At 51.1% G+C, this 26,643-nt stretch overlaps 1 protein-coding gene across 1 annotated transcript in view; it reads left to right on the plus strand.

The window, feature by feature from the left end:
- Positions 1–26,441, plus strand: part of stau2 (staufen double-stranded RNA binding protein 2) — a 546,241-nt gene extending 519,800 nt beyond the window's left edge. Inside the window, exons 17-18 of the mRNA XM_065006870.1 lie at positions 13,621–13,686; positions 25,573–26,441. Coding sequence (XP_064862942.1) covers positions 13,621–13,686; positions 25,573–25,608 — 102 coding nt within the window. The 3' untranslated portion in view covers positions 25,609–26,441. The remainder of the gene's footprint in view (positions 1–13,620; positions 13,687–25,572) is intronic.
- Positions 26,442–26,643: the final 202 nt, after the last annotated feature.

Here is a 26,643-nt window from a genome sequence, read left to right on the forward strand (position 1 = left end):
GACCTCCCTGGTGGTCTGTGTCTTCAGTAGGACCTCCCTGGTGTGTTTGAACGTCGTTGGTGACAGTGATGGAGATAGAGATGGTCTCCTTCCATCCCTCCCTCTCCATCCCTCCATCCATCCCTCCCTCTCTCCATCCCTCCCTCTCTCCATCCCTCCCTCTCTCCATCCATCCCTCCCTCTCTCCATCCCTCCCTCTCTCCATCCATCCCTCCCTCTCTCCATCCATCCCTCCCTCTCTCTATCCATCCCTCTCTCCATCCATCCATCCATCCATCCCTCTCTCCATCCCTCCCTCTCTCTCCATCCATCCATCCATCCTTCCCTCTCTCTATCCATCCCTCCCTCTCTATCCATCCCTCCCTCTCTCTCTCCATCCCTCCCTCTCTCTATCCCTCCCTCTCTCTCCATCCCCCCTCTCTCTATCCATCCCTCCCTCTCTCTATCCATCCCTCCCTCTCTATCCATCCCTCCCTCTCTCTATCCATCCCTCCCTCTCTATCCATCCCTCCCTCTCTCTATCCATCCCTCCCTCTCTATCCATCCCTCCCTCTCTATCCATCCCTCCCTCTCTCTATCCATCCCTCCCTCTCTATCCATCCCTCCCTCTCTCTATCCATCCCTCCCTCTCTCTATCCATCCCTCCCTCTCTATCCATCCTCCTCTCTCTATCCATCCCTCCCTCTCTATCCATCCCTCCCTCTCATCCATCCCTCCCTCTCTCTATCCATCCCCCTCTCTCTATCCATCCCTCCCTCTCTCTATCCATCCCTCCCTCTCTATCCATCCTCCCTCTCTATCCATCCCTCCCTCTCTCTATCCATCCCCCTCTCTCTATCAATCCCTCCCTCCCTCCATCCATCCCTCCCTCTCTATCCATCCTCCCTCTCTCTATCCATCCCTCCCTCTCTATCCATCCCTCCATCTCTCCATCCATCCCTTCCTCTCTCCATCCCTCCATCCATCCTTCTCTCTCCATCCATCCCTCCATCCATCCCTTCCTCTCTCCATCCATCCCTCCATCCATCCCTTCCTCTCTCCATCCCTCCATCCCTTCCTCTCCTCCTCCCTCCATCCATCCCTCTCTCTCTCCATCCATCCCTCTCTCTCTCCATCCATCCCTCCCTCTCTCTATCCATCCCTCCATCCATCCCTTCCTCTCTCCATCCCTCCATCCATCCCTTCCTCTCTCCATCCCTCCATCCCTTCCTCTCCTCCTCCCTCCATCCATCCCTTCCTCTCTCCATCCCTCCATCCATCCCTTCCTCTCTCCATCCCTCCATCCATCCCTTCTCTCTCCATCCCTCCATCCATCCCTTCCCTCCTCCTCCCTCCATCCATCCCTTCCTCTCTCCATCCCTCCATCCATCCCTTCCTCTCTCCATCCCTCCATCCATCCCTTCCTCTCTCAATCCCTCCCTTCCTCTCTCCATCCCTCCATCCTTCCTCTCCTCCTCCCTCCATCCATCCCTTCCTCTCTCCATCCCTCCATCCATCCTTCCTCTCTCCATCCCTCCATCCATCCCTTCCTCTCTCCATCCCTCTATCCATCCCTTCCTCTCTCCATCCCTCCATCCATCCCTTCCTCTCTCCATCCTCCATCCATCCCTCCCTCTCTCCATCCCTCCATCCATCCCTCCCTCCATCCATCCTCCCTCTCTCATCCCTCCATCCATCCCTTCCTCTCTCCATCCTCCATCCATCCCTTCCTCTCTCCATCCCTCCATCCATCCCTCCCTCTCTCCATCCCTCCATCCATCCCTTCCTCTCTCCATCCCTCCATCCATCCCTTCCTCTCTCCATCCCTCCATCCATCCCTTCCTCTCTCCATCCCTCCATCCATCCCTCCCTCTCTCCATCCCTCCATCCATCCCTTCCTCTCTCCATCCATCCTCCCTCTCTCCATCCTCCATCCATCCCTTCCTCTCTCCATCCCCTCCATCCCTTCCTCTCCTCCTCCCTCCATCCATCCCTTCCTCTCTCCATCTCTCCATCTCTCCATCCCTCCATCCATCCCTTCCTCTCTCCATCCCTCCATCCATCCCTTCCTCTCTCCATCCCTCCATCCATCCCTTCCTCTCTCCATCCCTCCATCCCTTCCTCTCCTCCTCTCTCCATCCATCCCTTCCTCTCTCCATCCCTCCATCCCTTCCTCTCCTCCTCCCTCCATCCATCCCTTCCTCTCCTCCTCCCTCCATCCATCCCTTCCTCTCTCCATCCCTCCATCCATCCCTTCCTCTCCTCCTCCCTCCATCCATCCCTTCCTCTCTCCATCCCTCCATCCCTTCCTCTCCTCCTCCCTCCATCCATCCCTTCCTCTCTCCATCCCTCCATCCATCCCTTCCTCTCTCCATCCCTCCATCCATCCCTTCCTCTCTCCATCCCTCCATCCATCCCTTCCTCTCTCCATCCCTCCATCCCTTCCTCTCCTCCTCCCTCCATCCATCCCTTCCTCTCCTCCATCCCTCCATCCATCCCTTCCTCTCTCCATCCATCCATCCATCCCTTCCTCTATCCATCCCTCCATCCATCCCTCCCTCTCTCCATCCCTCCATCCCTCCTGCAGTCCAATAGGTGCTCCCAGGGGAGTGCTCTGTGTTTGGCTAAGCAGCTGAAGGAAGTGACCATTAGAGTTGTCCAGGCCAGGATAAATGACCAGGACTCCGTGTCCCAGTCCCAAATGGCATCCTATCCTCTATGTAGTGCACTACTTTTGACCAGGGCCAATAGGGAATAGGGTGCCATTTGGGATACAGCCCAGGGCCCTGTCTGTCTGCCTGCCTGTATGTCTGCTTGTCTGTCTGCCTGTCTGTCTATCTGTCTGCTTGTCTGTCTGTCTGTCTGCTTGTCTGTCTGTCTGTCTGTCTGTCTGCTTGTCTGTCTGTCTGTCTGTCTGTCTGTCTGCCTGCCTGCCTGCCTGCCTGCCTGCCTGTCTGTCTGCCTGCCTGCCTGCCTGCCTGCCTGCCTGCCTGCCTGTCTGCCTGCCTGCCTGCCTGCCTGCCTGCCTGCCTGTCTATCTGTCTGTCTGCCTGCCTGCCTGTCTGTCTGTCTGTCTGTCTGCCTGCCTGTCTTTCTGTCTGTCTGTCTGTCTGTCTGTCTGTCTGTCTGTCTGTCTGTCTGTCTGTCTGCCTGCCTGCCTGTCTGTCTGTCTGTCTGTCTGCCTGCCTGCCTGCCTGCCTGCCTGCCTGCCTGCCTGTCTGTCTGTCTGCCTGCCTGTCTGTCTGCCTGCCTGTCTGTCTGCCTGTCTGTCAGCCGCGGCTGATGGTGGATCCCTGGACCATGACACATTCCTCTGCTGTTTGCCTAGTCTGGTCTGCTTTGAACTGAGCAGCGAGCAGGCAGACGAATGAACGAATGAACGAACCAATGTGTGAAGTATGTGGCTGAAATATGTCTGTGGAGGAGATGAGAAGAGGGCCGATGGGCCCGGCTGGTGGTGAAAGCTGGTTTGTTATCTAAAGAGGGGGAGGAGAGAAGGAGAAGATTAGAGAGAGGGGGGGGTTCCTCAGGAAGAGATCTTCAGAGACGGTGGAGGGTGTGTGATGGCCTGTCGCCCCCCTCTCTCCTTCCCTCCCTCTCCTTCCCTCCCTCTCTCCTTCCCTCCTTCCCTCATCTCTCCTTCCTTACATCCCTCCTTCTCTCCCTCTCTCCTTCCCTCACTCTCTCCCTCCATCCCTCCTTCTCTCCTTCCCTCATCTCTCCTTCCCTCCTTCTCTCCTTCCCTCCTTCTCTCCTTCCCTCCCTCTCTCCTTACCTCTCTCCTTCCTTCTCTCCTTCCCTCCCTCTCTCCTTCCTTCCCTCTCTCCTATCTTCCCTCCATCTCTCCTTCCTTCCCTCTCTCCTTCCTTCCCTCCATCTCTCCTTCCTTCCCTCTCTCCTTCCTTCCCTCCCTCCCTTCCTCTCTCCTTCCTTCCCTCTCTCTTTCCTTCCTTCCCTCCCACTCTCCTTCCTTCCCTCTTTCTCTCCTTCCTTCCCTCCCGCTCTCCTTCCTTCCCTCTCTCCTTCCCTCCCTCTCTCCTTCCATCCCTCCTTCTCTCCTTCCCTCCCTCTCTCCTTCCTTCCCTCCCGCTCTCCTTCCTTCCCTCTCTCCTTCCCTCCCTCTCTCCTTCCTTCCCTCCCTCTCTCCTTCCTTCCCTCCCACTCTCCTTCCTTCCCTCCCGCTCTCCTTCCTTCCCTCTCTCCTTCCCTCCCTCTCTCCTTCCATCCCTCCTTCTCTCCTTCCCTCCCTCTCTCCTTCCTTCCCTCCCTCTCTCCTTCCCTGCCTCTCTCCTTCCATCCCTCCTTCAGTCCTTCCCTCCCTCTCTTCTTCCATCCCTCCCTCTCTCCTTCCCTCCCTCTCTCCTTCCTTCCCTCCATTTCTCCTTCCTTCCCTCCATCTCTCCTTCCTTCCCTCTCTCCTTCCATCCCTCCCTCTCTCCTTCCCTCCCTCTCTCCTTCCTTCCCTCCATTTCTCCTTCCTTCCCTCCATCTCTCCTTCCTTCCCTCCATCTCTCCTTCCTTCCCTCTCTCCTTCCTTCCCTCCCTCTCTCCTTCCCTCCCTCTCTCCTTCCTTCCTTCCCTCTCTCCTTCCTTCCCTCCATCTCTCCTTCCTTCCCTCTCTCCTTCCTTCCCTCCATTACTCCTTCCTTCCATCTCTCCTTCCTTCCCTCCCTCCTTCCTTCCCTCCCACTCTCCTTCCTTCCCTCTCTCTCTCTCCTTCCTTCCCTCCCACTCTCCTTCCTTCCCTCTCTCTCTCCTTCCTCCCTCCCTCTCTCCTTCCCTCCCTCTCTCCTTCCTTCCTTCCCTCTCTCCTTCCTTCCCTCCATCTCTCCTTCCTTCCCTCCATCTCTCCTTCCTTCCATCTCTCCTTCCTTCCCTCCCTCTCTCCTTCCTTCCCTCTCTCCTTCCTTCCCTCCATTACTCCTTCCTTCCCTCTCTCCTTCCTTCCCTCCATCTCTCCTTCCTTCCCTCCATCTCTCCTTCCTTCCCTCTCTCCTTCCTTCCCTCCCTCTCTCCTTCCCTGCCTCTCTCCTTCCCTCCCTCTCTCCTTCCTTCCCTCCATCTCTCCTTCCTTCCCTCCATCTCTCCTTCCTTCCCTCTCTCCTTCCTTCCCTCCATCTCTCCTTCCTTCCCTCTCTCCTTCCTTCCCTCTCTCCTTCCATCCCTCCTTCTCTCCTTCCCTCCCTCTCTCCTTCCTTCCCTCCATCTCTCCTTCCTTCCCTCTCTCCTTCCTTCCCTCCATCTCTCCTTCCTTCCCTCCATCTCTCCTTCCTTCCCTCTCTCCTTCCTTCCCTCCCTCTCTCCTTCCCTGCCTCTCTCCTTCCCTCCCTCTCTCCTTCCTTCCCTCCATCTCTCCTTCCTTCCCTCCATCTCTCCTTCCTTCCCTTCATCTCTCCTTCCTTCCCTCTCTCCTTCCTTCCCTCCCTCTCTCCTTCCCTGCCTCTCTCCTTCCCTCCATCTCTCCTTCCCTCCCTCTCTCCTTCCTTCCCTCCATCTCTCCTTCCTTCCCTCTCTCCTTCCTTCCCTCCATCTCTCCTTCCTTCCCTCTCTCCTTCCTTCCCTCCATCTCTCCTTCCTTCCCTCCCTCTCTCCTTCTCTTTGTATTTTAGCCTCTCTCCTTCCTTCTCTCCCTCTCTCCTTCTCTTTGTATTTTAGCCTCTCTCCTTCCTTCCCTCCATCTCTCCTTCCTTCCCTCCCTCTCTCCTTCTCTTTGTATTTTAGCCTCTCTCCTTCCTTCCCTCCCTCTCTCCTTCTCTTTGTATTTTAGCCTCTCTCCTTCCTTCCCTCCATCTCTCCTTCCTTCCCTCCCTCTCTCCTTCTCTTTGTATTTTAGCCTCTCTCTGACAAAGATGGAGCACTTCCACATCGCTGTCTGTCTTTTCAGACTAAACACACTCCTCTGGTGTTGATGCGTCAGTCCAGCCGGCACACACACGCACACACACACACAGACACGCGCGCACACACACACACCTACACATACACACACACAGACACGCGCGCACACTGTGTGTGTGTGTGTGTGGGACAAACCCTCCTGTTGGGTTCTGGCTGTTTGTAGGTGACAAACCCCTGTATGTGTGTGTGTGTGTGTGTGCGTGTTCTGTGTGTGTGTTGTACTTAGGGGTGTTCTGTGTGTGTGTGTGTGTGTGTGTAGGGGTGTGTTCTGTGTTTCAGGGATGGGTTCTGGCCTGTATATCACCATCTTGGGTTCTGGCTGTTTACTTAGGGACAAACCTCCTCTTGGGGTTAGCGCCATCCTCCTAATATATGGTTGTTTGTCCAGGACCCACTAGAGATGTTAGATGTTTACTTAGGGGACAGATGGGTTCTGGCTGTTTACTTAGGGGACAAACCCCCTCCTCTTGGGTTCTGGCTGTTTACTTAGGGGACAATGTTGGGTTCTGGCTGTTTACTTAGGGGACAAACCCCCCTCCTCTTAGGGGGTTCTGGCTGTTTACTTAGGGACAAACCCCCTCCTCTTGGGTTCTGGCTGTTTACTTAGGGGACAATGTTGGGTTCTGGGGGACAATGTTGGGTTCTGGCTGTTTACTTAGGGGACAAACCCCTCCTATTGGGTTCTGGCTGTTTACTTAGGGGACAAACCCCTCCTATTGGGTTCTGGCTGTTTACTTAGGGGACAAACCCCCTCCTATTGGGTTCTGGCTGTTTGGGTTCTGGCTTAGGGGACAAACCCCTCCTATTGGGTTCTGGCTGTTTACTTGGGTTCTGGGACAAACCCCCTCCTATTGGGTTCTGGCTGTTTACTTAGGGGACAAACCCCTCCTATTGGGTTCTGGCTGTTTACTTAGGGGACAAACCCCTCCTATTGGGTTCTGGCTGTTTACTTAGGGGACAAACCCCTCCTATTGGGTTCTGGCTGTTTACTTAGGGACAAACCCCTCCTCTTGGGTTCTGGGACAAACCCCTCCTATTGGGTTCTGGCTGTTTACTTAGGGGACAAACCCCCTCCTATTGGGTTCTGGCTGTTTACTTAGGGGACAAACCCCCTCCTCTTGGGTTCTGGCTGTTTACTTAGGGGACAATGTTGGGTTCTGGCTGTTTACTTAGGGGACAAACCCCCTCCTCTTGGGTTCTGGCTGTTTACTAGGGGACAAACCCCTCCTCTTGGGTTCTGGGGACAATGTTGGGTTCTGGCTGTTTACTTAGGGGACAAACCCCTCCTCTTGGATTCTGGCTGTTTACTTAGGGGACAATGTTGGGTTCTGGCTGTTTACTTAGGGGACAATGTTGGGTTCTGGCTGTTTACTTAGGGGACAAACCCCTCCTATTGGGTTCTGGCTGTTTACTTAGGGGACAAACCTCTCCTATTCGGTTCTGGCTGTTTACTTAGGGGACAAACCCCCTCCTCTTGGGTTCTGGCTGTTTACTTAGGGGACAAACCCCCTCCTCTTGGGTTCTGGCTGTTTACTTAGGGACAAACCCCCCCCTGTTGGGTTCTGGCTGTTTACTTAGGGGACAAACCCCTCATATTGGGTTCTGGCTGTTTACTTAGGGGACAAACCCCCTCCTATTGGGTTCTGGCTGTTTACTTAGGGGACAAACCCCTCCTACCCTCCTCTTGGGTTCTGGGTTTCTGGCTGTTTGGCTGTTTAGGGGACAAACCCCTCCTATTGGGTTCTGGCTGTTTACTTAGGGGACAAACCCCTCCTATGGGGTTCTGGCTGTTTTGGGTTCTGGCTGTTTACTTAGGGGACAAACCCCTCCTATTGGGTTCTGGCTGTTTACTTAGGGGACAAACCCCTCCTCTTGGGTTCTGGCTGTTTACTTAGGGGACAAACCCCTCTTGGGTTCTGGCTGGGGACAATGTTGGGTTCTGGCTGTTTACTTAGGGGACAAACCCCTCCTATTGGGTTCTGGCTGTTTACTTAGGGGACAAACCCCTCCTATTGGGTTCTGGCTGTTTACTTATGTTGGGTTCTGGGGGACAAACCCCTCCTATTGGGTTCTGGCTGTTTACTTAGGGGACAAACCCCCCTCCTATTGGGTTCTGGCTGTTTACTTAGGGACAAACCCCTCCTATTGGGTTCTGGCTGTTTACTTGGGTTCTGGCTGTTTACTTAGGGGACAAACCCCCTCCTATTGGGTTCTGGCTGTTTACTTAGGGGACAAACCCCTCCTATTGGGTTCTGGCTGTTTACTTAGGGGACAAACCCCTCCTCTTGGGTTCTGGCTGTTTACTTAGGGGACAAACCCCTCCTCTTGGGTTCTGGCTGTATACCCCTCCTATTGGGTTCTGGCTGTTTACTTAGGGGACAAACCCCCTCCTATTGGGTTCTGGCTGTTTACTTAGGGGACAAACCCCCTCCTCTTGGGTTCTGGCTGTTTACTTAGAGGACAAACCCCTCCTATTGGGTTCTGGCTGTTTACTTAGGGGACAAACCCCCTCCTCTTGTGTTCTGGCTGTTTACTTAGGGGACAAACCCCCTCCTATTGGGTTCTGGCTGTTTACTTAGGGGACAAACCCCCTCCTATTGGGTTCTGGCTGTTTACTTAGGGGACAAACCCCCTCCTATTGGGTTCTGGCTGTTTACTTAGGGGACAAACCCCTCCTATTGGGTTCTGGCTGTTCTGGCTGTTTACTTAGGGGACAAACCCCTCTATTGTTCTGGCTGTTTTAGGGACAAACCCCTCCTCTTGGGTTCTGGCTGTTTACTTAGGGGACAAACCCTCCTCTTGGGTTCTGGCTGTATACCCCTCCTATTGGGTTCTGGGACAAACCCCTCCTATTGGGTTCTGGCTGTTTACTTAGGGGACAAACCCCCTCCTCTTGGGTTCTGGCTGTTTACTTATTGGGTTCTGGGACAAACCCCTCCTCTTGGGTTCTGGCTGTTTACTTATTGGGTTCTGGCTGGGTACAAACCCCCTCCTCTTGGGTTCTGGCTGTTTACTTAGAGGACAAACCCCTCCTATTGGGTTCTGGCTGTTTACTTAGGGGACAAACCCCCTCCTCTTGGGTTCTGGCTGTTTACTTAGGGGACAAACCCCCTCCTATTGGGTTCTGGCTGTTTACTTAGGGGACAAACCCCCTCCTATTGGGTTCTGGCTGTTTACTTAGGGGACAAACCCCCCCCTATTGGGTTCTGGCTGTTTACTTAGGGGACAAACCCCCTCCTATTGGGTTCTGGCTGTTTACTTAGGGGACAAACCCCTCCTTATGTACTGGCCTGTCCGCACCACCCTCAGTAGTGCTATGCGGTCGAGGGTGGTGCATTTGCCATACCAAGCGGTGATGCAGCCAGTCAGGATGCTCCGATGGTGCAGCCGTAGAATTTTTTGAGGATCCGAGGGCCCCATGCCAAATATTTTCAGCCTCCTGAGGTTAAGAGGCGCTGTCGTACCCTCTTCACGACTGTGTTGGTGTTTGTAAACCATGCTAACTCTTTAGTAATGTGGACACAGAGGAACCTGAAGCTCTCAACCCGCTCCTCTACAGCCCCTTCGATGTGAACAGGGGCGTTGCTCGGCCCTCCGTTCCTGTAGTCCACGATCAGGTCCTTTGTCTTGCTGACGTTAAGGGAGAGCCTCTGCCAAGTCTCTGACCTCCTCCCTGTAGGCTGTCTCATCGCCATCGGTGATCAGGCCTACCATCGTCAGGCCTACCATCAAACTTGATGGCGTTGGGAGTCGTGTGTGTCCACGTAGTAATGGGTGAACAGGGAGTACAGGAGGGGACTAAACACACACCCCTGAGGGGCCCCCGTGTTGAGGGTCAACGTGGCAGACATGTTGTTGCCTACCCTCAACACCTGGGGGGGGGTCCAGGATCCAGTTACAGAAGAAGAGGTTCAGTCCCAGGTTCCCCAGCTTGGAGGGGACTAAACACACACCCCTGAGGGGCCCCCGTGTTGAGGGTCAGCTCGGCAGACATGTTGTTGCCTAGGGGGGGGGGGGGCTGATCAGGGAGTCCAGAATCCAGTTACAGAAGAAGAGGTTCAGTCCCAGGTTCCCCAGCTTGGAGGAGACTATGGTGTTGAACGCTGATATGTAGTCTATAAACATGCGAAGCAGCCTTTGAGCATCTCCCGGTGGGTAAGGGCAGTGTTCAGTACAATAGAGATTGTATCATCTGTGGATCTGTTGGGGCAGTATGTGAATTGGAGTGGGTCCAGGGTGTCTGGGATGATGGTGTTGATGTGTGTCTTTACCAGCCTTTCAAAGCACTTCATAATACGGATGTGCTGGCCATAGTCGTTTAGGCAGGTTGCTTTGGAGTTCTTGGGAACAGGGACAATGGGACATTTTGAGATTACAGCTGGAAACAGGTAGGGATTACAGTTTGGAAAGGGAGAGGAGGGGAGGAAAGGGAGAGGAGGAAAGAAAAGGGAGAGGAGGAAAGGAAAGGGAAGGGAGAGGAGGAAAGGGAGAGGAGGAAAGGAAAGGGAGAGGAGGAAAGGAAAGGAAAGGGAGAGGAGGAAAGGGAGAGGAGGAAAGGAAAGAGAGAGGAGGAAAGGAAAGGGAGAGGAGGAAAGGAAAGGGAGAGGAGGGGAGGAAAGGGAGAGGAGGAAAGGAAAGGGCGAGGAGGAAAGGAAAGGGAGAGGAGGAAAGAAAAGGGAGAGGAGGGGAGGAAAGGGAGAGGAGGCAAGAAAAGGGAGAGGAGGAAAGGAAAGGGAGAGGAGGAAAGGAAAGGGAGAGGAGGAAAGAAAGGGAGAGGAGGAAAGGAAAGGAGAGGAGGAAAGGAAAGGGGGAGGGAGAGGAGGAAAGGAAAGGGAGAGGAGGAAAGGAAAAGGGAGAGGAGGAAAGGAAAGGAGGGGAAGGAGGAAAGGAAAGGGAGAGGAGGAAAGGAAAGGGAGAGGAGGAAAGGAAAGGAAAGGGAGAGGAGGAAAGGGAGAGGAGGAAAGGAAAGGGAGAGGAGGAAAGGGAGAGGAGGAAAGGAAAGGGAGAGGAGGAAAGAAAAGGGAGAGGAGGAAAGGGAAGGGAGAGGAGGAAAGGGAGAGGAGGAAAGGAAAGGGAGAGAGGAGGAAAGGGAGAGGAGGAAAGGAAAGAGAGAGGAGGAAAGGAAAGGGAGAGGAGGGGAGGAAAGGGAGAGGAGGAAAGGGAGAGGAGGAAAGGAAAGGGCGAGGAGGAAAGGAAAGGGAGAGGAGGAAAGAAAAGGGACAGGAGGGGAGGAAAGGGAGAGGAGGAAAGAAAAGGGAGAGGAGGAAAGGAAAGGGAGAGGAGGAAAGAAAAGGGAGAGGAGGAAAGGAAAGGGAGAGGAGGAAAGAAAAGGGAGAGGAGGAAAGGAAAGGAAAGGGAGAGGAGGAAAGGAAAGGGAGAGGAGGAAAGGAAAGGGAGAGGAGGGGAGGAAAGGGAGAGGAGGAAAGGAAAGGGAGAGGAGGGGAGGAAAGGGAGAGGAGGAAAGGAAAGGGAGAGGAGGAAAGGAAAGGGCGGGGAGGGGAGGAGTCAGTGAGAGAGAGAGAGAAAGAGACAAGAGAGAGGGGGGAGAGAGAGAGAGATAGAGAGAGTTCTTCAGATCTCACTTTTCACTCAAATATATACAGAGTCTGTCTGTGTTTTTGGGGATTCCCTCACTCATTTTTCTCTCTCATTCTCTTTTTCCCAACCACCTTTCTCTGCAATGACGGTAGTGTAGGTATGGGGGTAGGAATTTGGGGGTTTAGGGGTGGTTTTGGGGCGGGGGTTAGGTCTAGGGTTGGGGTGTGGGGGTTTAGGGGGTATGGTAGGGGTGGTGATGTGGGGGCTGCCCAGTGGGACCTGGTACTGTCATCTCAGCAGATTTATTTAATCTCCCTCTCTCTCCCTCCCTCTCCCTTCCTCCTCCTCTTAGGAGACAGAGAGAGGGAGGAGATAGAAGGTGGGGGGTACATCTGGACCTCATCTCAAGAGTCTGTCAGGGATCAGCAGCCTGGTAGGATCAGATCGGTCCAGTTTGGCCTGGTTACACTCAGCTCAGTCCAGTCCAGCTTGGCCTGGTTACACTCAGCTCAGTCCAGTCCAGTTTGGCCCACTTAGTCCTACATTGATGCATCATGTGTCTAGAAAATGTCTGGTTGTTTCAGGTGTCAGATCAGATGTCCACTGTCCAGACAGAGAATGTCTGGTTGTTTCAGGTGTCAGATCAGATGTCCACTGTCCAGACAGAGAATGTCTGGTTGTGTCCAAGACAGCTGATGGCCAGAATAGTTCATTACAGATAGCTGATGGACAGACTAGTTCATTACAGACAGCTGATGGACAGACTAGTTCATTACAGATAGCTGATGGACAGACTAGTTCATTACAGACAGCTGATGGACAGACTAGTTCATTACAGACAGCTGATGGACAGACTAGTTCATTACAGACAGCTGATGGCCAGAATAGTTCATTACAGATAGCTGATGGCCAGAATAGTTCATTACAGACAGCTGATGGACAGAATAGTTCATTACAGATAGCTGATGGCCAGAATAGTTCATTACAGATAGCTGATGGACAGAATAGTTCATTACAGACAGCTGATGGCCAGAATAGTTCATTACAGACAGCTGATGGCCAGAATAGTTCATTAAAGACAGCTGATGGACAGAATAGTTCATTACAGACAGCTCTGCACGGCTCTCATCTCATTCTGTGTGTTTGTGATTGTAAAAGGGATTCTGGATTCATGGTAATAGAATGAGCGTTGGTTAAGTACCCCCAGATAGCATTCCATCCATGGGAAAATAAATCAGGTTATTTATTGCGACACTAAATGTGTTTTTTTTTTTTGTATTTTAGTTGTGTCCAGATGGCTGACATCGGTGGATCATGATGTCATGTAGTGTAGTTCTGTCAATAGATTTGGTAAATGGAACTTGACCCAAACAATGGAAATGCCATGGAAACGTGTGTGTGTGTGTGGGGGGTCTAAGTGTTAGTGTTAGAAGGGAGAAGGGTTAGTGTCCTGTTGCCATTGGGTTTCTCAGACTAAGTGTTATTTGAAAAGCAGCTGAAGGGTGACATTCAGTCCCTCCCTGTCTCTCTCCCTCCCTGTCTCTCTCCCTCCCTGTCTCTCTCCCTCCCTGTCTCTCTCCCTGCCTGTCTCTCTCCTTCCCTGTCTCCGTCTCTCCCTGTCTCTCTCCCTCCCTGTCTCCGTCTCTCCCTGTCTCTCTCCCTCCATGTCTCTCTCCCTGCCTGTTTCTCTCCCTCCCTGTCTCTCTCCCTCCCTGTCTCTCTCCCTGCCCGTCTCTCTCCCTGCCTGTCTCTCTCCCTGCCTGTCTCTCTCCCTGCCTGTCTCTCTCCCTCTCTGTCTCTCTCCCTGCCTGTCTCTCTCCCTCCCTGTCTCTCTCCCTGCCTGTCTATCTCCCTGCCTGTCTCTCTCCCTCCCTGTCTCTCTCCCTGCCTGTCTCTCTCCCTCCCTGTCTCTCTCCCTGCCTGTCTCTCTCCCTCCCTGTCTCTCTCCCTCCCTGTCTCACTGGGTCATCTGTTCTTCTCTCCCTGCCTGTCTCTCTCCCTGCCTGTCTCTCTCCCTGCCTGTCTCTCTCCCTGCCTGTCTCTCTCCCTGCCTGTCTCTCTCCCTCTCTGTCTCTCTCCCTCTCTGTCTCTCTCCCTCCCTGTCTCTCTCCCTGCCTGTCTCACTGGGTCATCTGTTCTTCTCTCCCTGCCTGTCTCTCTCCCTCCCTGTCTCACTGGGTCATCTGTTCTTCTCTCCCTCTGCAGGCTGCTCTAAGTGCCTTGAAACAGCTGTCGGAACAGGGACTGGACACGGTGGACGGCCCTATCAAGGTAAAACACGGAGCATCTATAATGAGACACTAGTGGTCACCGATACCTTCAAAAAGAGGGGCCTCACGATCTCGCCACAGTATATTTGTGCATTCACATTGCCATCACAGGGAGAGAGACAGGCAGGGAGAGAGACAGAGAGGGAGAGAGACAGGCAGGGAGATAGACAGGCAGGGAGAGAGACAGGGAGGAAGAGAGACAGGCAGGGAGAGAGACAGGCAGGGAGAGAGACAGAGAGGGAGAGAGACAGGCAGGGAGAGAGACATGCAATTGTGACATAGAGAGAGAGAAAGACAAAGAGAGAGAGAGAAAGACATAGAGAGAGAGATAGAGACAGAGAGAGAGAGAAAGACAAAGAGAGAGAGAGACAGACAGAGAGAGAGAGATAGAGGGAGAAAGACAAAGAGAGATAGAGACAGAGAGACAGAGAGATGTATAGTAATATGAATTTCTCGATTCAATCTAACAGAATGGAGATTTGTCCTTTAAATGTCACAGGCTGTGTGTGTGTGTGTGTGCGTGTGTGCGTGCGTGCGTGCGTGCGTGCGTGGGTAGCTGCGTGTCCACTACTCCGCTCTGCATTTACATAGAACCCACCTCTCCTCCCCATGCCCCTCCCCCACCTCTCCCCCCCCACCTCTCCTCCCCATGCCCCCCCCCCACCTGCCCCTCCCCCCACCTCTCCTCCCCATGCCCCTCCCCCCACCTCTCCTCCCCCACCCCTCCTCCCCACCCCTCCCCCCCACCTCCTCCCTGCCCCCCCATGCCCCTCCCCCACCTCTCCTCCCAATGCCCCCCACCTGCCCCTCCCCATGCCCCCCCCACCTCTCCTCCCCATGCCCCCCCCCACCTCTCCTCCCCATGCCCCTCCCCCCACCTCTCCTCCCCATGCCCCTCCCCCGCACCTCTCCTCCCCATGCCCCTCCCCGCACCTCTCCTCCCCATGCCCCTCCCCCCACCTCTCCTCCCCATGCCCCTCCCCCGCACCTCTCCTCCCCATGCCCCTCCCCGCACCTCTCCTCCCCATGCCCCTCCCCGCACCTCTCCTCCCCATGCCCCTCCCCGCACCTCTCCTCCCCATGCCCCTCCCCCACCTCTCCTCCCCATGCCCCTCCCCCCACCCCCCCCATGCCCCTCCCCCGCACCTCTCCTCCCCATGCCCCTCCCCCGCACCTCTCCTCCCCATGCCCCTCCCCGGCACCGCTCCTCCCCATGCCCCTCCCCCCGCACCTCTCCTCCCCATGCCCCTCCCCCGCACCTTTCCTCCCCATGCCCCGCCGCTGGCTGCCTAACGCTTTGCATGATGGTTATCTGTCTGTCACCACTACACCAGAGTCTGGTCATGGGCCAAGCAGTCACAGACACAACCACTCCACTGTGGGAAGCACATGGTTCCTTCCACGGAACCTTCCGTGTCGCCCTCCAGGAACGACGCCAGAAGGAATCAGGCGTTTGATTTTCATGGCACGGTTTTCTTTTTCACGGGACTTCCTATGTGGGCGTCCATGTGCGTGCAATGTCATTATATATATATTTATAGTAAAGACATGAAATTAAATGTTCTACTAATACCATTACACCATCCTCCGCTATGTGGACACCCCATTACACCATCCTCTACCATGTGGACACCCCATTACACCATCCTCTACCATGTGGACACCCCATTACACCATCCTCTACCATGTGGACACCCCATTACACCATCCTCTAGACACCCCATTGCACCATCCTCTAGACACCCCATTACACCATCCTCTACCATGTGGACACCCCATTACACCATCCTCTACCATGTGGACACCCCATTACACCATCCTCTAGACACCCCATTGCACCATCCTCTACCATGTGGACACCCCATTGCACCATCCTCTACCATGTGGACACCCCATTACACCATCCTCTACCATGTGGACACCCCATTACACCATCCTCTACTATGTGGACACCCCATTACACCATCCTCTAGCATGTGGACACCCCATTACACCATCCTCTACCATGTGGACACCCCATTGCACCATCCTCTACCATGTGGACACCCCATTACACCATCCTCTACCATGTGGACACCCCATTACACCACCCTCTAGACACCCCATTACACCATCCTCTACCATGTGGACACCCCATTACACCATCCTCTAGACACCCCATTACACCATCCTCTACCATGTGGACACCCCATTACACCATCCTCTACCATGTGGACACCCCATTACACCATCCTCTACCATGTGGACACCCCATTACACCATCCTCTAGACACCCCATTACACCATCCTCTACCATGTGGACACCCCATTACACCATCCTCTACCATGTGGACACCCCATTACACCATCCTCTAGACACCCCATTACACCACCCTCTACCATGTGGACACCCCATTACACCATCCTCTAGACACCCCATTACACCATCCTCTACCATGTGGACACCCCATTACACCATCCTCTAGACACCCCATTACACCATCCTCTAGACACCCCATTACACCATCCTCTACCATGTGGACACCCCATTACACCATCCTCTACCATGTGGACACCCCATTACACCATCCTCTAGACACCCCATTACACCATCCTCTAGACACCCCATTACACCATCCTCTAGACACCCCATTACACCATCCTCTACCATGTGGACACCCCATTACACCATCCTCTAGACACCCCATTACACCATCCTCTACCATGTGGACACCCCATTACACCATCCTCTACCATGTGGACACCCCATTACACCATCCTCTGGACACCCCATTACACCATCCTCTACCATGTGGACACCCCATTACACCATCCTCTAGACACCCCATTACACCATCCTCTACCATGTGGACACCCCATTACACCATCCTCTGCTATGTGGACACCCCATTACACCATCCTCTAGACACCCCATTACACCATCCTCTACCATGTGGACACCCCATTACACCATCCTCTAGACACCCCATTACACCATCCTCTACCATGTGGACACCCCATTACACCATCCTCTAGACACCCCATTACAACATCCTCTACCATGTGGACACCCCATTACACCATCCTCTGCTATGTGGACACCCCATTACACCATCCTCTAGACACCCCATTACACCATCCTCTACCATGTGGACACCCCATTACACCATCCTCTAGACACCCCATTACACCATCCTCTACCATGTGGACACCCCATTACACCATCCTCTGGACACCCCATTACACCATCCTCTACCATGTGGACACCCCATTACACCATCCTCTGCTATGTGGACACCCCATTACACCATCCTCTAGACACCCCATTACACCATCCTCTACCATGTGGACACCCCATTACACCATCCTCTAGACACCCCATTACACCATCCTCTACCATGTGGACACCCCATTACACCATCCTCTAGACACCCCATTACACCATCCTCTACCATGTGGACACCCCATTACACCATCCTCTACCATGTGGACACCCCATTACACCATCCTCTACCATGTGGACACCCCATTACACCATCCTCTACCATGTGGACACCCCATTACACCATCCTCTGGTGACTAAAGACATGACAGCATGGAACTCAGAGCCTATAGGCCAATGCAGCAGTAGGTCTAGAACGTCCATCAGTACATAAAGACAAAAAATGAAAACAGAAATAGGTTTTTGACATTTCCACTAGATGAATGATGAGATGATGGTATTGTGCTCCTTCACATCGAGGCTTGGTGATTATCGAGGCTTGGTGATTATCGAGGGGGTTGGTGATTATCGAGGCTTGGTGATTATCGAGGCTTGGTGATTATCGAGGCTTGGTGATTATCGAGGGGGTTGGTGATTATCGAGGCTTGGTGTTTATCGAGGGGGTTGGTGATTATCGAGGGGTTGGTGATTATCGAGGGGTTGGTGATTATCGAGGGGGTTGGTGTTTATCGAGGGGGTTGGTGTTTATCGAGGGGTTGGTGATTATCGAGGGGTTGGTGATTATCGAGCTTGGTGATTATCGAGGCTTGGTGATTATCGAGGCTTGGTGATTATCGAGGGGGTTGGTGATTATCGAGGCTTGGTGTTTATCGAGGGGGTTGGTGATTATCGAGGCTTGGTGATTATCGAGAGGGTTGGTGATTATCGAGGCTTGGTGATTATCGAGGGGTTGGTGATTATCGAGGGTTGGTGATTATCGAGGGGTTGGTGATTATCGAGGCTTGGTGATTATCGAGGGGTTGGTGATTATCGAGGGTTGGTGATTATCGAGGCTTGGTGATTATCGAGGGGTTGGTGATTATCGAGGCTTGGTGATTATCGAGAGGTTGGTGATTATCGAGGCTTGGTGATTATCGAGGGGTTGGTGATTATCGGGGGTTGGTGATTATCGAGGGGTTGGTGATTATCGAGGCTTGGTGATTATCGAGGCTTGGTGATTATCGAGGGGTTGGTGATTATCGAGGCTTGGTGATTATCGAGGGGTTGGTGATTATCGAGGCTTGGTGATTATCGAGGCTTGGTGATTATCGAGGGGGTTGGTGATTATCGAGGGGGTTGGTGATTATCGAGGGGGTTGGTGATTATCGAGGGTTGGTGATTATCGAGGCTTGGTGATTATCGAGGGGGTTGGTGATTATCGAGGGGGTTGGTGATTATCGAGGCTTGGTGATTATCGAGGGGCTTGGTGATTATCGAGGGGGTTGGTGATTATCGAGGCTTGGTGATTATCGAGGCTTGGTGATTATCGAGGGGGTTGGTGATTATCGAGGCTTGGTGATTATCGAGGCTTGGTGATTATCGAGGCTTGGTGATTATCGAGGCTTGGTGATTATCGAGGCTTGGTGATTATCGAGGGGGTTGGTGATTATCGAGGCTTGGTGATTATCGAGGCTTGGTGATTATCGAGGCTTGGTGATTATCGAGGGGCTTGGTGATTATCGAGGGGCTTGGTGATTATCGAGGCTTGGTGATTATCGAGGCTTGGTGATTATCGAGGCTTGGTGATTATCGAGGCTTGGTGATTATCGAGGGGGTTGGTGATTATCGAGGGGGTTGGTGTTTATCGAGGGGTTGGTGATTATCGAGGCTTGGTGATTATCGAGGCTTGGTGATTATCGAGGGGTTGGTGATTATCGAGGCTTGGTGATTATCGAGGCTTGGTGATTAGGGGCTTGGTGATTATCGAGGGGTTGGTGATTATCGAGGCTTGGTGATTATCGAGGCTTGGTGATTATCGAGGCTTGGTGATTATCGAGGGGTTGGTGATTATCGAGGGGTTGGTGATTATCGAGGGGTTGGTGATTATCGAGGGGTTGGTGATTATCGAGGGGTTGGGTTTGGTGATTATCGAGGGTTGGTGATTATCGAGGGGCTTGGTGATTATCGAGGCTTGGTGATTATCGAGGGCTTGGTGATTATCGAGGCTTGGTGATTATCGAGGCTTGGTGTTTATCGAGGGGTTGGTGATTATCGAGGGGGTTGGTGATTATCGAGGGGCTTGGTGATTATCGAGGGGTTGGTGTTTATCGAGGCTTGGTGATTATCGAGGCTTGGTGTTTATCGAGGGGGTTGGTGATTATCGAGGGGGTTGGTGATTATCGAGGGGCTTGGTGATTATCGAGGGGGTTGGTGTTTATCGAGGCTTGGTGATTATCGAGGCTTGGTGATTATCGAGGGGGTTGGTGATTATCGAGGCTTGGTGATTATCGAGGGGTTGGTGATTATCGAGGGGGTTGGTGATTAACGAGGCTTGGTGAACATGGAGCCATAGGGCTCTGGTCTAAAGTAGTGAACTCTATAGGGAACATGGAGCCATAGGGCTCTGGTCTAAAGTAGTGCACTATATAGGGAATAGGGTGCCATTTGGGATGCAGACACTTGTTTTCTGGCTCAACACCAGAACTAGGCCACAGGGGTTATCCATCTCCTTGACCCAGACCCAGTACACACTGAGGAGGCCTACCTTGACGTCCCAAACGGCACCTATCCCATAGGGGTCTGGTCAAATGTAGTGCACTGAATAGGGATTAGGATGCCATTTGGTTGACGCAAGCTGAGAGAAAGCGCATTGGGGGGGGGTTAGTGAAGGGTGAATGACAGGTTTATTCGCAAACTCCACCTCCAGTGCAGAGGTCAGCGCTAGTGGAGACCGTTAGATCCAGAGGTCATAAGGTCAGCGCTAGTGGAGACCGTTAGATCCAGAGGTCATAAGGTCAGCGCTAGTGGAGACCGTTAGATCCAGAGGTCATAAGGTCAGCGCTAGTGGAGACCGGGTTCTATGGTCAGATGAGACCAACATAGAGTTTCAATGGGACCGGGTTCTATGGTCAGATGAGTCCAACATAGAGTTTCAATGGGACCGGGTTCTATGGTCGGGTTCTAGGCGCCTACAACTGGCCCAAAAACACCAGGCGCCTACAACTGGCCCAAAAACACCAGGCGCCTACAACTGGCCCAAAAACACCAGGCACCTACAACTGACCCAAAAACACCAGGCGCCTACAACTGACTGACCCAAAAACACCAGGCGGCTACAACTGACTGACCCAAAAACACCAGGCGCCTACAACTGACCCAAAAACACCAGGCGGCTACAACTGACCCAAAAACACCAGGCGCCTACAACTGACCCAAAAACACCAGGCGCCTACAACTGACCCAAAAACACCAGGCGGCTACAACTGACCCAAAAACACCAGGCGCCTACAACTGACCCAAAAACACCTGGCGCCTACAACTGACCCAAAAACACCAGGCGCCTACAACTGACCCAAAAACACCAGGCGCCTACAACTGACCCAAAAAACAGGACCCAAACAGTCCGAAGAAAATCAGATAAAAATGCACATCCACAAAACCAACAGAGGAACAAACCCGCACAAAAGCAGGCGGGCCTAACCGGCTTAAATAGCCCTAACCAAACAAGAAACAGGTGCAACCAATAAGACAAAACTAACAGAAAAGGAAAAGGGGATCGGTGGCGGCTAGTAGACCGGTGACGACGACCGCCGAGCGCCTCCCGAACAGGAAGAGGAGCCACCTTCGGTGGGAGTCGCGACAGTTAGGATACATGATATCATGGACTCCATCAAGTACCAGCAGATATTAAATCAAAACCTGACGGCTTCTGCCAGGAAGCTTAAACTGGGTCGTGGTTGGATCTTCCAGCAGGACGATGCACACCTCAAAATCAACAGAAAAATGGTTCACTGACCACAGAATCAATGTCTCAGTCCCCTGACCTGAACCCCATAGATTCTGTCAGACCTGGACCCTGACAGTGAATAAGACAAAAATAATGGTGTTACAAAAAAAAGATCCACTTGCCAAGACCACAAATACAAATTCCATATAGACACCGTTGCCCTAGAAACTAAACCTCCCTCGGCCTAAACAACAACACCACAGGTAACTTCCACAAAGATGTGACAAAGCAAGAAGGGCCTTCTATTCAATCAAAAGGAACATGAAACAGCATTCCAATTAGCATCTGGCTAAAAATACTTGAATCAGTTATAGAACCCATTGACCTGTACAGACTCAGTGACCATAGCCTTGCTATTGAGAAAGGCCGCCGTAGGCAGACATGGCTCTCAAGAGAAGACAGGCTATGTCCACACTGCCCACAAAATGAGGTGGAAACGGAGCTGCACTTCCTAACCTCCTGTCCAATGTATGACCATATTAGAGAGACATATTTCCCTCAGATTACACAGATCCACAAAGAATTCGAAAAACAAATCAACCATTGATAAACTCCCATATCTGTTAGGCGAAATACCTCAAGTGTGTCATCACAGCAGCAAGATTTGTGGCCTGTTGCCATGAGAACAGGGCAGCCAGTGAAAAATGAACAGCACTGTAAATACAACCTATATTTATGTTGAATTATTTTCACTTATATACTTCAACTATTTGCACACTGTTACAACAGTGTACATAGCCAGTAGTATAACATTTGAAATGTCTATATTCTTTTACAACTTTTGTGAGTGTAATGTTTACTGATTGTTTATTTCTCAATGTTTGTCTATTCCATTTGCTTTGGCAATGTAAATATATGTGTCCCATGCCAATAAAGCCCTTTGAATTGAATTGAGGGATATACAGATACAAAGATAGATATAAAGGAAGAAAGAGAGAGACAGAAAGAGAGAGATGTATAGTCAATAGACGAAGGGTTGATGAATGTCTAAAGCATTAAAAGAGGGCCTAACATTAGGGTTAAGGGTAGGGTCTAACATTAGAGTTAAGGGTAAGGCCTAACGTTATTGTTCAGGGTAAGGCCTAACGTTATTAAGGGTAGGGCCTAACGTTATTGTTCAGGGTAAGGCCTAACATTAGGGTTAAGGGTAGGGCCTAACATTAGGGTTAAGGGTAGGGCCTAACATTAGGGTTAAGGGTAGGGCCTAACATTAGGGTTAAGGGTAAGGCCTAACATTAGGGTTAAGGGTAAGGCCTAACATTAGGGTTAAGGGTAAGGCCTAACGTTAGGGTTAAGGGTAGGGCCTAACATTAGGGTTAAGGGTAAGGCCTAACATTACGTAAGGCCTAACATTGTTAAGGGTAAGGCCTAACGTTATTAAGGGTAGGGCCTAACATTAGGGTTAAGGGTAGGGCCTAACGTTAGGGTTAAGGGCCTAACGTTAGGGTTAAGGGTAAGGCCTAACGTTAGGGTTAAGGGTAAGGCCTAACATTAGGGTTAAGGGTAGGGCCTAACATTAGGGTTAAGGGTAGGGCCTAACATTAGGGTTAAGGGTAAGGCCTAACATTAGGGTTAAGGGTAAGGCCTAACATTAGGGTTAAGGGTAAGGCCTAACGTTATTAAGGGTAGGGCCTAACGTTAGGGTTAAGGGTAAGGCCTAACGTTATTGTTCAGGGTAAGGCCTAACGTTATTAAGGGTAGGGCCTAACATTAGGGTTAAGGGTAGGGCCTAACGTTAGGGTTAAGGGTAAGGCCTAACGTTAGGGTTAAGGGTAAGGCCTAACATTAGGGTTAAGGGTAGGGCCTAACATTAGGGTTAAGGGTAGGGCCTAACATTAGGGTTAAGGGTAAGGCCTAACATTAGGGTTAAGGGTAAGGCCTAACATTAGGGTTAAGGGTAAGGCCTAATGTTAGGGTTAAGGGTAAGGCCTAACGTTATTGTTCAGGGTAAGGCCTAACGATATTAAGGGTAGGGCCTAACATTAGGGTTAAGGGTAGGGCCTAACATTAGGGTTAAGGGTAGGGCCTAACGTTAGGGTTCAGGGTAAGGCCTAACGTTTTTGTTAAGGGTAGGCCCTAACGTTAGGGTTCAGGGTAAGGCCTAACATTAGGGTTAAGGGTAAGGCCTAACATTAGGGTTAAGGGTAAGGCCTAATGTTAGGGTTAAGGGTAAGGCCTAACATTAGGGTTAAGGGTAAGGCCTAACATGGGTAAGGCCTAACGTTAGGGTTAAGGGTAAGGCCTAACATTAGGGTTAAGGGTAAGGCCTAACATGGATAAGGCCTAACGTTAGGGTTAAGGGTAGGGCCTAACATTAGGGTTAAGGGTAGGGTCTAACATTAGGGTTAAGGGTAGGGCCTAACGTTAGGGTTAAGGGTAGGGCCTAACATTAGGGTTAAGGGTAGGGCCTAACATTAGGGTTAAGGGTAGGGCCTAACATTAGGGTTAAGGGTAAGGCCTAACATTAGGGTTAAGGGTAAGGCCTAACATAGGGATAAGGCCTAACGTTAGGGTTAAGGGTAGGGCCTAACATTAGGGTTAAGGGTAGGGCCTAACATTAGGGTTAAGGGTAGGGCCTAACATTAGGGTTAAGGGTAGGGCCTAACATTAGGGTTAAGGGTAGGGTCTAACATTAGGGTTAAGGGTAGGGCCTAACGTTAGGGTTAAGGGTAGGGCCTAACATTAGGTTAAGGGTAGGTCTAACATTAGGGTTCAGGGTAAGGGCCTAACGTTAGGGTTAAGGGTAGGGCCTAACATTAGGGTTAAGGGTAGGGCCTAACATTAGGGTTAAGGGTAGGGCCTAACATTAGGGTTAAGGGTAAGGCCTAACATTAGGGTTAAGGGTAAGGCCTAACATTAGGGTTAAGGGTAAGGCCTAACATTAGGGTTAAGGGTAGGGCCTAACATTAGAGTTAAGGGTAAGGCCTAACGTTATTGTTCAGGGTAAGGCCTAACGTTATTAAGGGTAGGGCCTAACATTAGGGTTAAGGGTAGGGCCTAACATTAGGGTTAAGGGTAAGGCCTAACGTTAGGGTTAAGGGTAGGGCCTAACATTAGGGTTAAGGGTAGGGCCTAACATTAGGGTTAAGGGTAGGGCCTAACATTAGGGTTAAGGGTAAGGCCTAACATTAGGGTTAAGGGTAGGGCCTAACATTAGGGTTAAGGGTAAGGCCTAACGTTATTAAGGATAGGGCCTAACGTTAGGGTTAAGGGTAAGGCCTAATGTTATTGTTAAGGTAAGGCCTAACATTAGGGTTAAGGGTAGGGCCTAACAGTAGGGTTAAGGGTAGGGCCTAACATTAGGGTTAAGGGTAAGGCCTAACATTAGGGTTAAGGGTAAGGCCTAACATTAACGTTAGGGTTAAGGCCTAACATAGGGCCTAACATTAGGGTTAAGGGTAAGGCCTAACATTAGGGTTAAGGGTAAGGCCTAACAGTAGGGTTAAGGGTAGGGCCTAACATTAGGGTTAAGGGTAAGGCCTAACATTAGGGTTAAGGGTAAGGCCTAACATTAGGGTTAAGGGTAAGGCCTAACATGGGTAAGGCCTAACATTAGGGTTAAGGGTAAGGCCTAACATTAGGGTTAAGGGTAGGGCCTAACATTAGGGTTAAGGGTAAGGCCTAACATTAGGGTTAAGGGTAAGGCCTAACATTAGGGTTATGGGCAAGGACCTAACATTAGGGTTAAGGGTAGGGCCTAACATGGGTAAGGCCTAATGTTAGGGTTAAGGGTAAGGCCTAACATTAGGGTTAAGGGTAAGGTTAACATTAGGGTTAAGGGTCTAATGTTAGCATTAGGTAGGCCTAACATCAGGGTTAAGGGTCTAATGTTAGCATTAGGGTAGGGCTAACGTTAACATTAGGGTTATGGGTAGGACCTAACATTAGGGTTAAGGGTAGGGCTTGAAGTTAGACTCAGGGTTAAGGGGCTAACGTTAGCATCAGGGTTAAGGGTTTAATGTTAGCATTAGGGTTAAGGGTCTAACCTAACGTTAGCATTAGGGTTAAGGGTCTAATGTTAGCATTAGGTATACGGGGCTAACGTTGCATCAGGGTTAAGGGTCTAATGTTAGCATTAGGGATACGGGGCTAACGTTAGCATCAGGGTTAAGGGTCTAACGTTAGCATTAGGGTTAAGGGTCTAATGTTAGCATTAGGGATAAGGGGCTAACGTTAGCATCAGGGTTAAGGGGCTAACGTTAGCATCGGGGTTAAGGGCTAACGTTAGCATTAGGGATAAGGGTCTAACGTTAGCATCAGGGTTAAGGGTCTGACGTTTACAGGAACCATTACATGTATTAATACAGTATTTCCTTCCAGGATCAAAGGATGTATTGTGAAAATAGTTAGTTTAGGGCCTCAATCAATCACATTTATTTATTAAACCCTTTTGAAATCATCAGTTGTCTCAAAGTGCTGTACAGAACCCTAAACTAAAACCCCAAAGATCAAGTAATGTAGAAGCACGGTGGCTAGGAAAAACAGGAACCTAGGATGAATCTTTGAAAGGAACCAGGCTCTGAGGGATGGAGAATAGGGCCTCTATGGCTTGGATTCGAGGTATGGATAATGTCCCTCGACAGGATCCCTTCTTATGTATTAGATCAGAAACGATTTCAATGGAGATGGGAAGGAAGGATGCATGTGTAAGAATCCATTCTAACATCTTGCTTCTCCCTCTTTCTGATTGGTTCCCCCAGAGCAGCGAGGTGTGTGTCAGAGAGGACGGACACTGAACAGACTAACTCAGGCACCACCCACCACTCAGGTCGCCGTGGATACAACAGGCTATCGTCAAGGAGATGACCCCTGACTCTTTCCCCGTCACCTACGACCCCTATCCCCCCCCCCCCCCCCAGGACCGCCGCTGCATCCTGGCAACAACCTGGAACAACATGCAACGGAGTGTGTGGATGTGTACCGAGAAAAGAAAAGAAAAAAATGAAATAACCAACTAACTAGAAAAAGAAGATGGGGGAAAAACCTATGACCTATGACCTATGACCTATGAGTCTCTATGTGAAGACAACACTATTCTAACACATTACATGTATTGATCATTTACGAGGAATTTAAATTTTAAAAATAAATAAAAAATATATATATAATAATTTTTAAAAACTAGATTGAGTATAAACACCTAGATTTTCCCTGTTGGATAGATGTGTATTGAAATGGGTCAAACCCCCAATAAAGTTGGATAGATGTGTATTGAAATGGGTCAAACCCCCAATATGTATATCATGCCATGAAGACAGAGGCAACATTATAGGGGGGTGGGTGGGGTGGGGGGGGGGGGGGGGACAAAGTTGTGTAGCTTATTTTCCAAGGGGTAATTATGTTTCTGTTCATTCATCTAACAATGCTTGAGTACTGACTGTATTATAAAATTAGCCAATAGCAGTGAGTACTGACTGTATTATAAAATTAGCCAATAGCAGTGAGTACTGACTGTATTATAAAATTAGCCAATAGCAGTGCTGTGAAAGCTGTAGCAGTTGTCTTCTCATACAGTAATATTCACCCAGCTTATCTTTCATGCTGATATTAATAAAAAACAAAAATATTATATTATATTACTTAATCATCTATCTATATGGATGTGAATGACTTGCAGAAATATCATATGCACAGATAAAGGTTTCTTCGTGTGTTTAGCATTACGCAAAAGAGATAGCAGGCCGGGTGAGGGTCTATTCAATTGGAAGTCAGTCAAATTCAGGAAGGGATTTGAAGTTAAAACTTTTGTATTTTTTTTAAAGGAACTTTTT

Source organism: Oncorhynchus nerka, linkage group LG22 (genome assembly GCF_034236695.1).
Source record: "Oncorhynchus nerka isolate Pitt River linkage group LG22, Oner_Uvic_2.0, whole genome shotgun sequence".
Taxonomy (NCBI): Eukaryota; Metazoa; Chordata; class Actinopteri; order Salmoniformes; family Salmonidae; genus Oncorhynchus; species Oncorhynchus nerka.